This window comes from Paramisgurnus dabryanus, chromosome 11 (assembly GCF_030506205.2).
Source record: "Paramisgurnus dabryanus chromosome 11, PD_genome_1.1, whole genome shotgun sequence".
Lineage (NCBI taxonomy): Eukaryota > Metazoa > Chordata > Actinopteri > Cypriniformes > Cobitidae > Paramisgurnus > Paramisgurnus dabryanus.
The window spans coordinates 29682685-29695259 of NC_133347.1; the positions used below are offsets into that span (position 1 = coordinate 29682685).

Consider the following 12575-nt stretch of genomic DNA (forward strand, 5'->3'; position numbering starts at 1 on the left):
GATTGTTTTTGCATCCGTTAATCATGTAATAGATTGTTTCCCCATAGTACACTTATAATATTTGTATTTTATTAAAGTTTTAAATTATAAAAAATAAATGTATTACATTATTTGCTCAAAATGCATGTGGTGTATTACTGTAATGTAGGGATGTGCGTCGATGCATCGCGTTCCCATTAAAAAGCCCTGTCTAAGGCCTAGTCCACACGTACACGGGTATTTTTATAACCGTGAGTTTTTTCATGCGGTTCGGCCGTTTGTCCACACGAAACCGCAGTATCAGGGCACTGAAACCGAGCATATTTGAAAACCCCGGCCAGGGTGAGCTTTTTAAGAAACCCCGGTTACAGTGGTGTCGTGTAGAGAGTAAAACCGGGAGTTTTGCCTTGCGACGTCAGAGTGTGCGCCGTTATCCACTGTGTTTGACGTCAAGATTGTGCGCCACTGACTGCTTTGTTGATGATTCTGTGCAATGGCGGACGTATCTTGCTAATAATAGGCTTGTTTGAGATGGGCAAATTCTGCGCAGAATCGATCACCGGTGATCAGCGCAAGATGCATTCCGGTTAGAAAAGTGTCCGACTTACGTCCGACTTGCTCTGATGTCACGCTGACGTGTGCAAAATAACTCTCGCGATGGTGAGGCGTGCTCGTCGGATTCTACAGCCGAGCGCAGTTGCTCTCCACCGACTGCGTTGACGAAAAGCAAGATGGGAAAAGTCTTGCTGACGACACAGCTTAATGCTCATTTGCCCGGAAATGTCAGCTGATGACTTTTTAATTCTAAAAACTCCACTTCCTGTTGTAGTTTTTATATTTATTCAACTTGTTCTTGACTTATGACATTTATATTATTGATAAATTCCTTTAAACTTTTGTTTTGGTGTTGTATTATTTGTACTGTGTGCTGTTTATATTTCACACAGAAACGAATTTGTATTACGTCTAGACTTAGATTACATCCCAACATTTACTAAGAAGCCTTTTCCAATAATAAACAGTTGAGCTTTGTTAATTCTCCGTATAAACATCTTAATGTAAATGCATTTGTTGGTATTTCAGTTGCATCTATTTAATCCGCGATAAAATACGCGAACGCAATCTCTTCCATTGCTGACGTTTGCAGTCAACAACACAGCGAGATTCATGAAGCGTCCGGCTTGCCTACACTTTTTTCACACCTCCCCTCACTGCAGCCGGCTACTCTCGCCTATATTTCAGGCGAGGCAAGCTGCATCTCAAACAAGCCTAATAACTGTGCTAACAGGGCTTCTAACATGTATACAGATAGATGCTCAGTTATCTCACTATATTGCGGAACACGATTTGGGTTATATCCCCGCCTGCTGGTGTGGCATGCTCTTGACAGCGCTTGATACATGTTTTTGCTTTATCGTGTGGATGGATATTTAATTTAAACCGAGCATGTGTGGACGGGATTTTTTGGGGGGGAAAACTCCGGTTATAAATATACCCGTGTCCGTGTACTAGGCCTAAAATCGATTCTGAATCGTAAGGCTCCGATTCAGTGTTTCATGCACAGCTTGTGCATGTACTATAGCTCCGTGATCAGTAGGAAGTCCTTATCAATCTAAAATCACTACAAGTTTGACTTGTTTATAACGTGCATTTAAAAAAGCAACACTCGTCAAACACAATCATTTAAAATATTCTTTATTATCATGAAAATACCTGAAACAATCTGAAGAGCAGCGATATAAATATGCCTCTAGATATTTCCTGGAATAGTGTTAGTAACATAGACTGTAAAAAAAAGATGGACGACGCGATGTCGCCTCCCACCATTGTAATGAATTGAAGCCAAAAATGTCCGACCACGGTCGCCGCCATGTTACGTAAAAACGTCAGTTTGGAGCCAAGGCATGCGCAGAAGGAATCGTCCGTGGAGCCAGAGGCGGAGCCACGGTATCAAACTTCCGCCCAAACGCCCTCGCGACCAATTAAACCACGCCAATCATAACGACACGCCCCGTTTCTTTAGCATTAAATTACTAGCTAAAATTAAACTTAGCACAATAATGAAAACTTGAATATATATCAGCATGATAATAACTATTTGAAAGGACCAAAACCATCTTTCGGAAACTTTTATTGAAAGTGTAAATAATTATTTTATTTAGAGCAGAGTCCCATTAGTTTCAATGGAGAGGGCGGGGGTTTTGACTTGTACTGCAGCCAGCCACCGGGGGGCGATCAAAGAGCCAGAGGCTTCAATTTTCAAGGCTTATGAGGCACACCCGTGCTGCGTCCGAAACCGCCTACTACATACTATATAGTACGCGAAAAGCAGTAGGCGAGGCGAGTAGTATGTCCGAATACATAGTATTCGAAAAACAGTATGCGAAAAGTACCCGGATGACCTACTACTTCCGGTTAGATTTTGCAGTGTGCATACGATGGACGCTTCACTATCCCATGATGCCCCGGACGAGGAGTTATCCAACGAAGAAGAAGAGGCACGCGGCTGTTTTCGCGCTGAAATGACATGACGTGATGACGACGTATGTCACGTGATGTAGCAACATGGCGAATGTAGTACGTCCGAATCTCATTCATACTACCCGGATTCATACTATCCAGTACCTACTGTTTTAACGCCAAGTAAGTAGGTACTTCATCTTTTTCAGTACCTATTATACAGTATGCGGTTTCGGACGCAGCCCCGGTTAGTAATGCTACTTCTTCTGTGGCACAAATGGTGTTTCCAAGCTAGAGCGCCCCCTGGCTTTTGGATGTGGCTGCATTTCACCGTAATTCATTCAAATTCATTCATTGAGAAAACGCGCATTTGCCCGATTAATTGTCACAACCCTAGTGTAATGTACAATATAAATACAATTAATCATGGTGGTTTAACTTGAAAATCATGTCCAAATACATGCCATCAGTGTAAAATTTTATGATAACCATATAGGTGATATATCACCTGCTACCGGCAGATTTAGCAAATTTGACCCGTGCTGGCAAAATTAGTTGGAATGTCTAATTTAGAGACTATTTCAACTTCAAACAGATGTTGCTCTGTCATTTTTGTCAGATTTAAACAAAATAATTTTAAAGTTTATTTTAATAGAGTCATTTTTGAAAATTTGCTCATTCCAACTCAATTTGCTAACAAATGCTACTGTGGGTCATATTTGGAGGAATGGACAACTACTTGAGCATCATATGGGTTGGAGGATAGGTTGTTTTTAGAGAATTTTGTTTAGCCAATAACATATGACAGGCCACAGTATTTTGTGAATAAAGTCCTCTTTAAAGGCCAACGCATCAGACCAGTCAGCTTTTAGGTGGTCGATCTGTGGCTGTAAAGTTTGTGAAATAAATAAAGAACCCTTAATTTCATGTCCGATAATAGTGCATTATTATTCTACCACATCTATTACTGAATTCAATTGAAGTGTTTACACGCTGGGTATAGACAAGCATAAATTTGTATTCATTTGGTTTATGAGAGTTAGTGTTTGGTCCTAGCTGGTGCAGCAGAATTTAAGCTAGAAATCTGGTAGGGACATGCTGAGGATTAATGTCCAAAACAACGCTCGTGCTGGTGACCAGCATTCAAAAGTAAAAATTTTAACTTGAGTATCTATGACCATTAGTGGTTGTTAGAAATATATATAACAAACATGGGACCAAAATGATGAACTAATAGGAGCTACTCTGAGCTTTTACAATGAACATCTTGTGAGAAGCTTGAGAAGACAGTCAGCACATGTTACTGTCAGCAAGACATGAACAGGACCTGCTGCTGTCAAGATGTCACCATCCACAGTAGATTAAAAACTTCTTATTGTTTGATGAAAGCTTTCTTGTCTTTCTTGTCTAACTCAGAAGTGATTTACAACTTTCACATACAAAGTGAAGTGACTACTTAATCTTATAATCCACTGTCTTCACTGATTGACTTCCTTTGAATGTGCAGGGAGTTGTCCAGTATGATAGAACACAGTATCTAATCTCTCATGAAGATGAAGAACTTTTAATGGCAACATTGTCTGTCACTCCAGTAATAACGTTTATTTGATGTTAACTCTATGGAGGGCTTTGCTTAGCCAGATTGTGTGTTGCTGAAACATCTGATTCTGTTGTAACTTGTTGAGTGTGAAGTATTTTTTATGTTTACTGATTATCAGTGAACATGGCCCTGGTTTGTATACTATAAGTGTCATCTCAGGAGTCATCTGTGGTTGCTTTATCTTGCTTGCACTGTTTAGTTTCTATAAAAGTTGATGTGAGAATATCCTGACTGGCCTTTTCACAAACTGAAAGCACTAGTTCTGTTACTTGTGTCAGGAATAAGGTTATTATAAGTAACAAAAAAAAAATGAGACGGGACCTGTGTGAATGAATCAGGGACCGTTACTTTGCTGAATGTGCGGAAAAGGCACTCAGTTTCGAGAACCCAAGTGAACAGTTGTATAAAAATGTATTATTTGGATGTGTTTTAAAGTCTTGCCAGTTGCCAACTGTCACATACAAAAATGTATTTATTTATTTATTTATTTACTCCATTCCAGCATCTATGTTGGATGAATGGCTATATTCCTGGCGCAAACTGGTTAATCCACACACAAGTTAATCTACACAAATTGGAGGGGGGGGGATTTGCCATCTCCAATTCAGCCAAAGCCATGAGGCCTTTCTGTGTGGAGTTTGCATGTCCCCCCGTTTCAGCATGGGTTTACTCTGGCTACTCGCACAGTTCAAAGACAGGTGAATTAGAGATGCGAAACTGTCTATCCCCCGGTTTCTGTTAATGTAATGATAAATAAGTAGCTCCCTATACGCAAAGTACGCAGTGTGCGTAGGGCACCAACAGAAAATAAACATTTAATTTTGTATAAATATGGATCACAACAACATACATACAAACTATATGATGTTATATAAAAGCAAATGACGCAAAGTGCATCTCCACGTCCCCACCACCTGATTGCAGATGATCATGTGTGTTAAATCGATCCGCAAAAAACATAAAAGTACAGCGAGAACGATTAGAAAACAAGTCTCTATGAAATCAAATTTAACTTTTTTTAGTCTTTTTGTCTTAAAGGAGAACCACCACCGTTTTTCAATATTTTACTAGGTTCTTACCTCAACTTAGATGAATTAATACATACCTATCTTTTTCCAATGTGTGCATTTTTAATCTTTGAACAGCGCTTCTTGAATGTGTTAGCATTCAGCCTAGCACCATTTATTCCTATGGCTCCGAACACAAACGTTTTTATTTTGTGCCACCATAGTTACTCGTGTAACTACAGTCTTTAAATAGAGAAAACATGGAAGTGTTTGGTGACTTCTAAATTCATCCCTGTTTGGATCCTAAGGAATAAATGGGGCTAGGCTAAATCCTAACACATTCACAAGGCGCTGTACAAAGATTAAAAGTGCACGCATTGATAAAAGATACTTATGCATTAATTTGTCCAAGCTGAGGTAAGAACCTAGTAAAATATTGAAAAACAATTGGTGTTTTCCTTTAAGGATATTTATATATATACTGGTATAATGGTATAAGCATATAGTACAGAATGCTCCAGGTTCAACACGGTGGCACAAAGTGGATCATATGCGTAAATCGGGGTGTGTGGAGGAGATCAAGCACCACAAACATATATAAAAACGTAATATTATAAATAGTACTGACAAGTATAAGAAAAGACAAACAGCTGCATACACACAAACATAAATTGCACATCAATGTTATCATTGTTTTCATTCTGTAATAACAGTTTCAGATTATATCTAAGACTATTTTAATACTGTGGCACTCACAAACTGTCAAACGCGGGCTATGCTGGACTGTGCCATAAACTGAAGCCTATTGGTTGTTTAAAAAAATGGGGAGGGTCTTATGGATAGTTCTGCGCTGACATCCTGTTTCAGGTAAAATGATGTCACCATTTCAAATAATGCTGGGTAAAAGTGAATATATATTTAGAGTGTAGATCAATAAGCTTATCTACAAATATGACGAACAAAACCAATGATTCATGTGAATCCTTGATACAAAGAACATTAATGAGACTTCAGAAAGATTTGGAAAATGCCTGATTTTGTGTTTAATGGGAAAATCAAAGTCAAACTGGTTTGAAAGAAACTTAAGTAAACTGTACCTTTAAGTGTGGCTTTTTATGTGTATTAGGGCATATGCCCGTGCATCTCAGGGGACATTTTCCCCTGTTATTATTCTGCCACTTTTAGGCAAGCTTGAAGCAAGCTGACTGACTTGCAGCCCAAGCCAAAGTCTTAGCTTTTGTCTCATGGCTAACGGGGGCAACTGGTGTCGCGGTGGCCACCATAGTTTTTGATTTTGACACGTAAAACACAAGCCTAACAAACAGGGGAGGACAGGAGGAATGCAGGAGCAACCACTGAGACTGACAACCACCAATTGACAACCAACCACATAACCCAGTCATTAAAGTCTTTTCACTTCAATGAACAGCCACCGCTGGGCCCACAGGAGGATAATATCTCCAGCTAAAATTGCCCTACTAAATATGTGGTTTCTATTTACTTTCTTCAGGATGCTTAGCTTTTCTCCTTCTTTTTATTTTTTTACACATTTTAGTCGGTTAATGGCAACAACCTATTGTTTATTCAGAGCGACACAATGTAAACGACACAATGTGAAAATGCATAATTCATTGAACTTTGTACTTTGCTGTTTTATTTGAGCATGCACAATGCATGAGCTAAATGGAAATATGCACACGGCCAGCAGTTTCTGATGTGGCTAGTAACCTTTTAAAACTCGACCTGGATCTTTTATTTACTTGTATACACATTTGTTGCTTGTTGAAACACCTGAATACAGGACTTAACTGTGTAGTGCATTCCATGTTGATGTTTTTTGTTATGGCTGTCAGGTGTAAATTGTTCTCAATTGTAAATATGTCCTGTATAAGGGCATGTTTGTTAGTTACAACAAAAGTATTTTGCTGTTGACAAATTGTATAATCATTTTGGAGTATTTTGAAGCTGATTCAAACTAACAGATGTAAAGATTCAGCTTGGTGTTTGCTAATGTAAGAATGAATTTTTTGGACAACAACATTTCTCTAAGGACATTATGTGCTTGTGTCTATTTAAAGTATTGTGCAAAAGTCTTTGGCCAATGAACATCCATATTTATTTTTCACTCTCTTTACAAAGAGAAAAATACAGGAAATATGTACCAAAAAATGAAAAACAAAATCCCTCACTTTTCAAGCCAAATGGCATCTTCTGGTGAATAATAGCGATATTTAATGTGACTTCCTTTTGCACTAAGAACATCTTGAACTCTTTTGACGAAGACTGAATTCCTGAGATCATTAGATTAAAAATAGAAATGAGGGTTTCTTTCTTTCCATTTAGGTTTAAGCAAGCCTTGCAGGTTGGTGTTTTAAGGCAAGGTCACACTTAATACTTCAGACACTTCAGCTCCACTTTATTCTGTTTTGTAATCATCCATACAAATTTTTAATAAGGTGCTAATACATCTGATAAGAAATTGTTCACCCATAAATAAAAATTCTAGAATTACTGACATTATCTACACTCTAAGAAAGAATGTGTTCATTAAAAAAAAAAAAATAGTTTTACACACATGCTTTTAACACATTCTGTGTCATTTTAACACATTATGTGTCATTTTGTGTTAAAAGTAACACAAAATGTGTTGTTCAAATAATAACACAGAGATGTGTGTATTGTGTGACACCACATTTAGTGTGTTGTCCCTAATTTAGCAGTGATTGTATTGTTTTTAACACATCTGTTTAAAGAGTGTACAACATTCGTTAACTACTGTCTACTGCTTTCATTTGCACACACACAAACGTTCACACACACGCAAACACACACACACACACACACACAAACGCACACAAACACATATATATTCATATGTATAATTAGCAAGCATGTCCATTCAGCAAGCATGTTGACCTTTGACCCCCTCACTCACATCTCAAAATGCACTTAAACTGTTTGCCAAATCAACTGAAGTGCACAGCCAGATCTGCCATGCCATAGACTTCTGCCTCTGAAAGGTTACAATCACAGTGTGTAGTCGCTCTCTCTCTCTCTCTCTCTCTCTCTCTCTCTCTCTCTCTCTCTCTCTCTCTCTCTCTCTCTCTCTCTCTCTCTCTCTCTCTCTCTCTCTCTCTCTCTCTCTCTCTCTCTCTCTCTCTCTCTCTCTCTCTCTCTCTCTCTCTCTCTCTCTCTCTCTCTCTCTCTCGCTCTCTCTCGCTCTTTCTCTCTCACACACACACACACACACACACACATCAATCTTTTGCCTGCAATTGTAACGTGACTAAATAATATCTATCAGTCAAAATTGAATGTCTTCTTTTATGCCACTGTTTTTAGCTTGACAGATAATATTTTCATTGTCATATGAGTAGTACTCTTGTATTCAGAGAAACTGCTTAATAAGTTCAGATGTTTGCTACACAGGAACTTGTAAAAGTCTAGTAAATCAATTTTAAATGGTTTTGGCCTTTGATCAAAGTGTTGCCTAAAATATCATGAACTCTGTATTTTTCTTAGTAAATTGTCAAAATTACAAATTTAAATAGTTGACACAAGCACACAAACATAAGTTGTTTGATATCTATTTTGTTTGCTTTTTCATTTTTTTGATTCCCTATATATTTACTAATCCACATATTCGTAAATCAATGTAGTTATCTATGTGTGCAGGTTTGTAACAGACAGAGGGGTTTTGTCACTTAAATGATGGATGATGCATCAGCCTCTAGCTCTTGAAAGCATTGTGAGCGGGGTCAAGATGGTCCTCTCAGTGCTGTCAGACTCTGAAAAGATTTACTGTATAGACAGCTTTGCTTTAGGGGTGAAAGGAAGATATTAACATGCACCCGGAGCAAATTAAAACTGCCCCAAAAACTTGACAACCACAGCGTTTGTCATGGCTTTACAGATATTTAATGTGGCTAAAGCAAACAGTCTGTAACTGCCGCGTTAAATTTAATTCAATTATATCTCAGTTAAAAGTTCATTAAAATATGTTATGAATTGTTTCCATGTGACTATCGTATTATTCTTCGATTTTTTTTAAGCAATTGTTTAGGCGAGTTGTGTCAGATAATCTCATGGATAATCTCAAGGAAAAAAAAGTTGCCTTTTAAACAGGCAACCCATGATAAATCGATAACATTAGCTGAGCAAGTTGTTTATATACATTTTTTGTTTGTTTAAATTAAACTAATTAGCCAGCAAATAAGAAACTAATTCTCCAGTTAAAAAGGCGTGACGATTTTTATATTTAACAAATAAAATAGGAAGTTATTCGGAATGCACGAAAACATGCTTTTAAATTATCATTGAGATAAATTCACAATTGATCATTATTTTAATTATAGGCTAATATTATTTATATTTTAAAGTGTTTTCGATTTATAATATTTTAATATGATATAAATTATAGGCTACTTTACGTTAATTTCGCAATTTAGCAATTTTTCAGTGTCTCTATGATTTCTAATAATTTGTGTGTTTTAATGGAAATGTGTGAAATATTAAATGTATTCCTTAAATTTGTACGAAATGTTTCTACAATAAAAACAGGTGCGGGGCTGTGTATAGGTTTAATTTAGCGGAAAACATTGCAACTTTACAGAGTTCGCTCCTAATCCAGCAGCTGATATATATTTTACATTTTCATTAGCCAGAAAAGATACATTTTCATCTATAATAGATTCAGGCGGTAGGCAGAGGAGGAGAGGACATGGGGAGGGGTTCAATCCTTTTGGTTGGGAGATAAGAGCGGAGGAGTGGCCGATAGAGAGAATCGCTAATGAGCGCGACTCACCTCATCAAAGACGAACGTGCACAGACTCTCTCTCTCGTGCTGCTGTCGCGCGCAGTGTCATGATACTATGGGTTGGGTGGTGAACAGTGCGGGACCACAACTGATGTTACAACTGGAGCCTTTCAGATCCACCGCTCAACAGCTTGTCCAGCTTTATCAACACTCGGGAAAGAAAAAGGTCAGATATGTGCTTACTTTCGATTAATTGTAAATCTGCAATAACGATAACAACAACGATAATCGCGCTGTAATGCATTGACCATCACTCTTGAGCGAGAAACTGAATGCCTTGGCCTACTTTGTATCACACATTGGAGTTGTCAGAACATTAGAAGTCTCAGATGAAGTTTGTTCTTAACTATGACTGTTGTGGCCCCGGTCAGAAGCCGTTGTCTAGTCCCGAGCGCCCTCATGAGGAAGTAACTAGTACTGTCATAGGTCAGTCTGTGAAGAATGTCTTTATTTACACGTGATTTTAAACGGACCATTTATTTTCTTTGTTGCTATTTAAATTCACTTTAATACTGTTTTGCGTTTTTCATATCGTTTAATACACAAATGAAATGCAAGCTATTTCATGCATGTTGGCTGTAGCAACAGCAGAGACGTAACAAAGCAGATGTTGTTTTGCACTTAAAAGATTTTTGTTGTGTTCATTAACCACATTTTTAACTAAAATATCCGACTGAGAAAATTTAATTTGGCTGGGATTATGGTTAAACAACATGCATAAAATGCATAAATATATAAAACACAAATCTAAAAATAAGCTACAGTACTATTTGGGTTGGCAATTTTTTTTCGCATTTGATGTGTTTTATTTATTAAAAGTCAACAGAAGGCAACTGCTATTACATATTGTTTCATACATTTTAAATACATTAATATTACGCTAATATTAATTTGGTTTTAATTTGGAGATACTGCTTGAGGGCATTTGAAAACCCGTTCATTTCTTGTTATATTTTTGGTATTTTTGGTACAGAATAATTAAAAACTATGCACTCTTTTAGAATTGCTTTATGTGTTACTGTTTGTACTCTCCGATTTGACAATGTTAACAAAATTAGCCAATTGTTTTTTTATTACCTTCAGCTGTTTTTAAAAACAAGCGTAGTCTCTGAAATGTAGGTCTAATAATAATAATAATATTAATAATAAAAATAATAATATGTAGACTAATAAATAATAAAAAAATTGTATGTCTTTAAAACGTATACGTTTCTTTTTCTCTCTGTGCAGATATATTATAAAGCTGTAAGAGAAATTGAAATAGGGGAGGAGTTACTAGTTTACATGAAGGACGGAGTTTTCCCGGAAGGCTCAATGGCACCGAACATGGAAGGTGAGATTAATGCAAGTTTTTTAATGCATTAATTAATGCAAGTCTTTTAAACAAACTCCAACAGACGCTCAATAACTTTTTTACAAAATGTGGCTCATCTCACATCTTTTTGTTTATGCTGAGGTTAGAAGAAAATGGAAGAAAAATTATGCAAATTTAAACCAAAGGGTTTGCAAAATAATGGATGTGGCCAAGCAGTTCAATATAATTTACCATAATATATTTTATTACTTAATGCTGGATGTTCGTCTTCATTAAAAATACATCATGCATTCAGTGTTGGCTATAAAAACTGCTTGCTAATTTCCAGATGATTTGAATGGTTTATACTTTTTTTGTTAAATGACTATCACTAAAGATCACACTTTATAAACAAAGATGTGTCAGAGTCAGAGAGCTTGTCATTTTCACATGTAAAATGTTTTATCTCACGGATTTGTGTCTTTAGATCTGACACACAAAAAGCAAGAAGAAAGCTGTCTAAGAGTCAGGCCCTTTGCTAAAATAGACAGGGATGCCAAAAGATGCAATCCATGCTCCACACAGACAGACCAGTTCAGAGAAAAAAAAGAAAAATATATAAAGTTGCATTAGATCAGCTCAGTCAGACAAGAGGCTGGAAGAGAAAAGCAGATAGACAGAAAAGATAAAATGAACATTTATCTCTATGGATCTACCTCCTTCTCATTGGTCAGTGGAGGTATTTGAAGTGCAGTTTGAGGCGTCTCAGGAGACCTCGCCCACACTCTGAAGGATGTGTTCATTTTTTAATTTTTTTTGTTATTCTATTTAACACATTATGTGTTGTTTTGTGTTGATAAATTTACAAATAAATAAAAGAATGTGTTGTTTTAACATAACCGTTTTAAGAGCCGCTGAACACCACATAATTGTATTCCCTTTCTCCAAAAGTTTTTAGTTGACCATTCTTTGTTGTTTGTCATTAGTGCTATTAATGGGACAGGAAGATATTATCTCTTAAAATCTTTGGGTTCTCTTGAAAACAAATCATTCTTTGGCTTTAATTTTTTAAATCAGTATTAAAGTTATTATTATTTTCCCAGTAAAGGCATCTTTAATACCGTGGCGAATATTGTGTTCAAAATAGTGCTTTATTTGGACATATACAGTAAGTGTATTGCTATGGAGTCATTTATTATAAATTTAATTTATATATTTTACAGCAAAATCTGCAACATTTTAGTCTAAGCCACTAAGTTACCCTGTCAAGGTTATACATGTAGGTGCCCAAGCAGATCAACCACTGGGATAATTCATGAGAATAACTATTATCATGGCACACAAGTTTCTGACCACAAGAAAGTGTCCAATACAAACATCTTCATTTTGATCAAGCGATACTCTAAAAAAAAATGCTGG

At 36.7% G+C, this 12575-nt stretch overlaps 1 protein-coding gene across 6 annotated transcripts in view; it reads left to right on the forward strand.

Moving 5' to 3' along the window:
- The window catches only part of prdm16 (PR domain containing 16), a 249802-nt gene that overhangs the window by 208619 nt on the left and 28608 nt on the right, over positions 1 to 12575 (forward strand). For 5 of the 6 annotated variants that reach the window (XM_065247748.1, XM_065247754.1, XM_065247749.1 and 2 more), the window contains exon 5: positions 11093 to 11195. In XM_065247748.1, coding sequence (XP_065103820.1) covers positions 11093 to 11195 — 103 coding nt within the window. Of the gene's footprint in view, positions 1 to 9919; positions 10029 to 11092; positions 11196 to 12575 lie in introns of those variants that run through there. The other variant, XM_065247755.2, reaches the window with a different exon arrangement.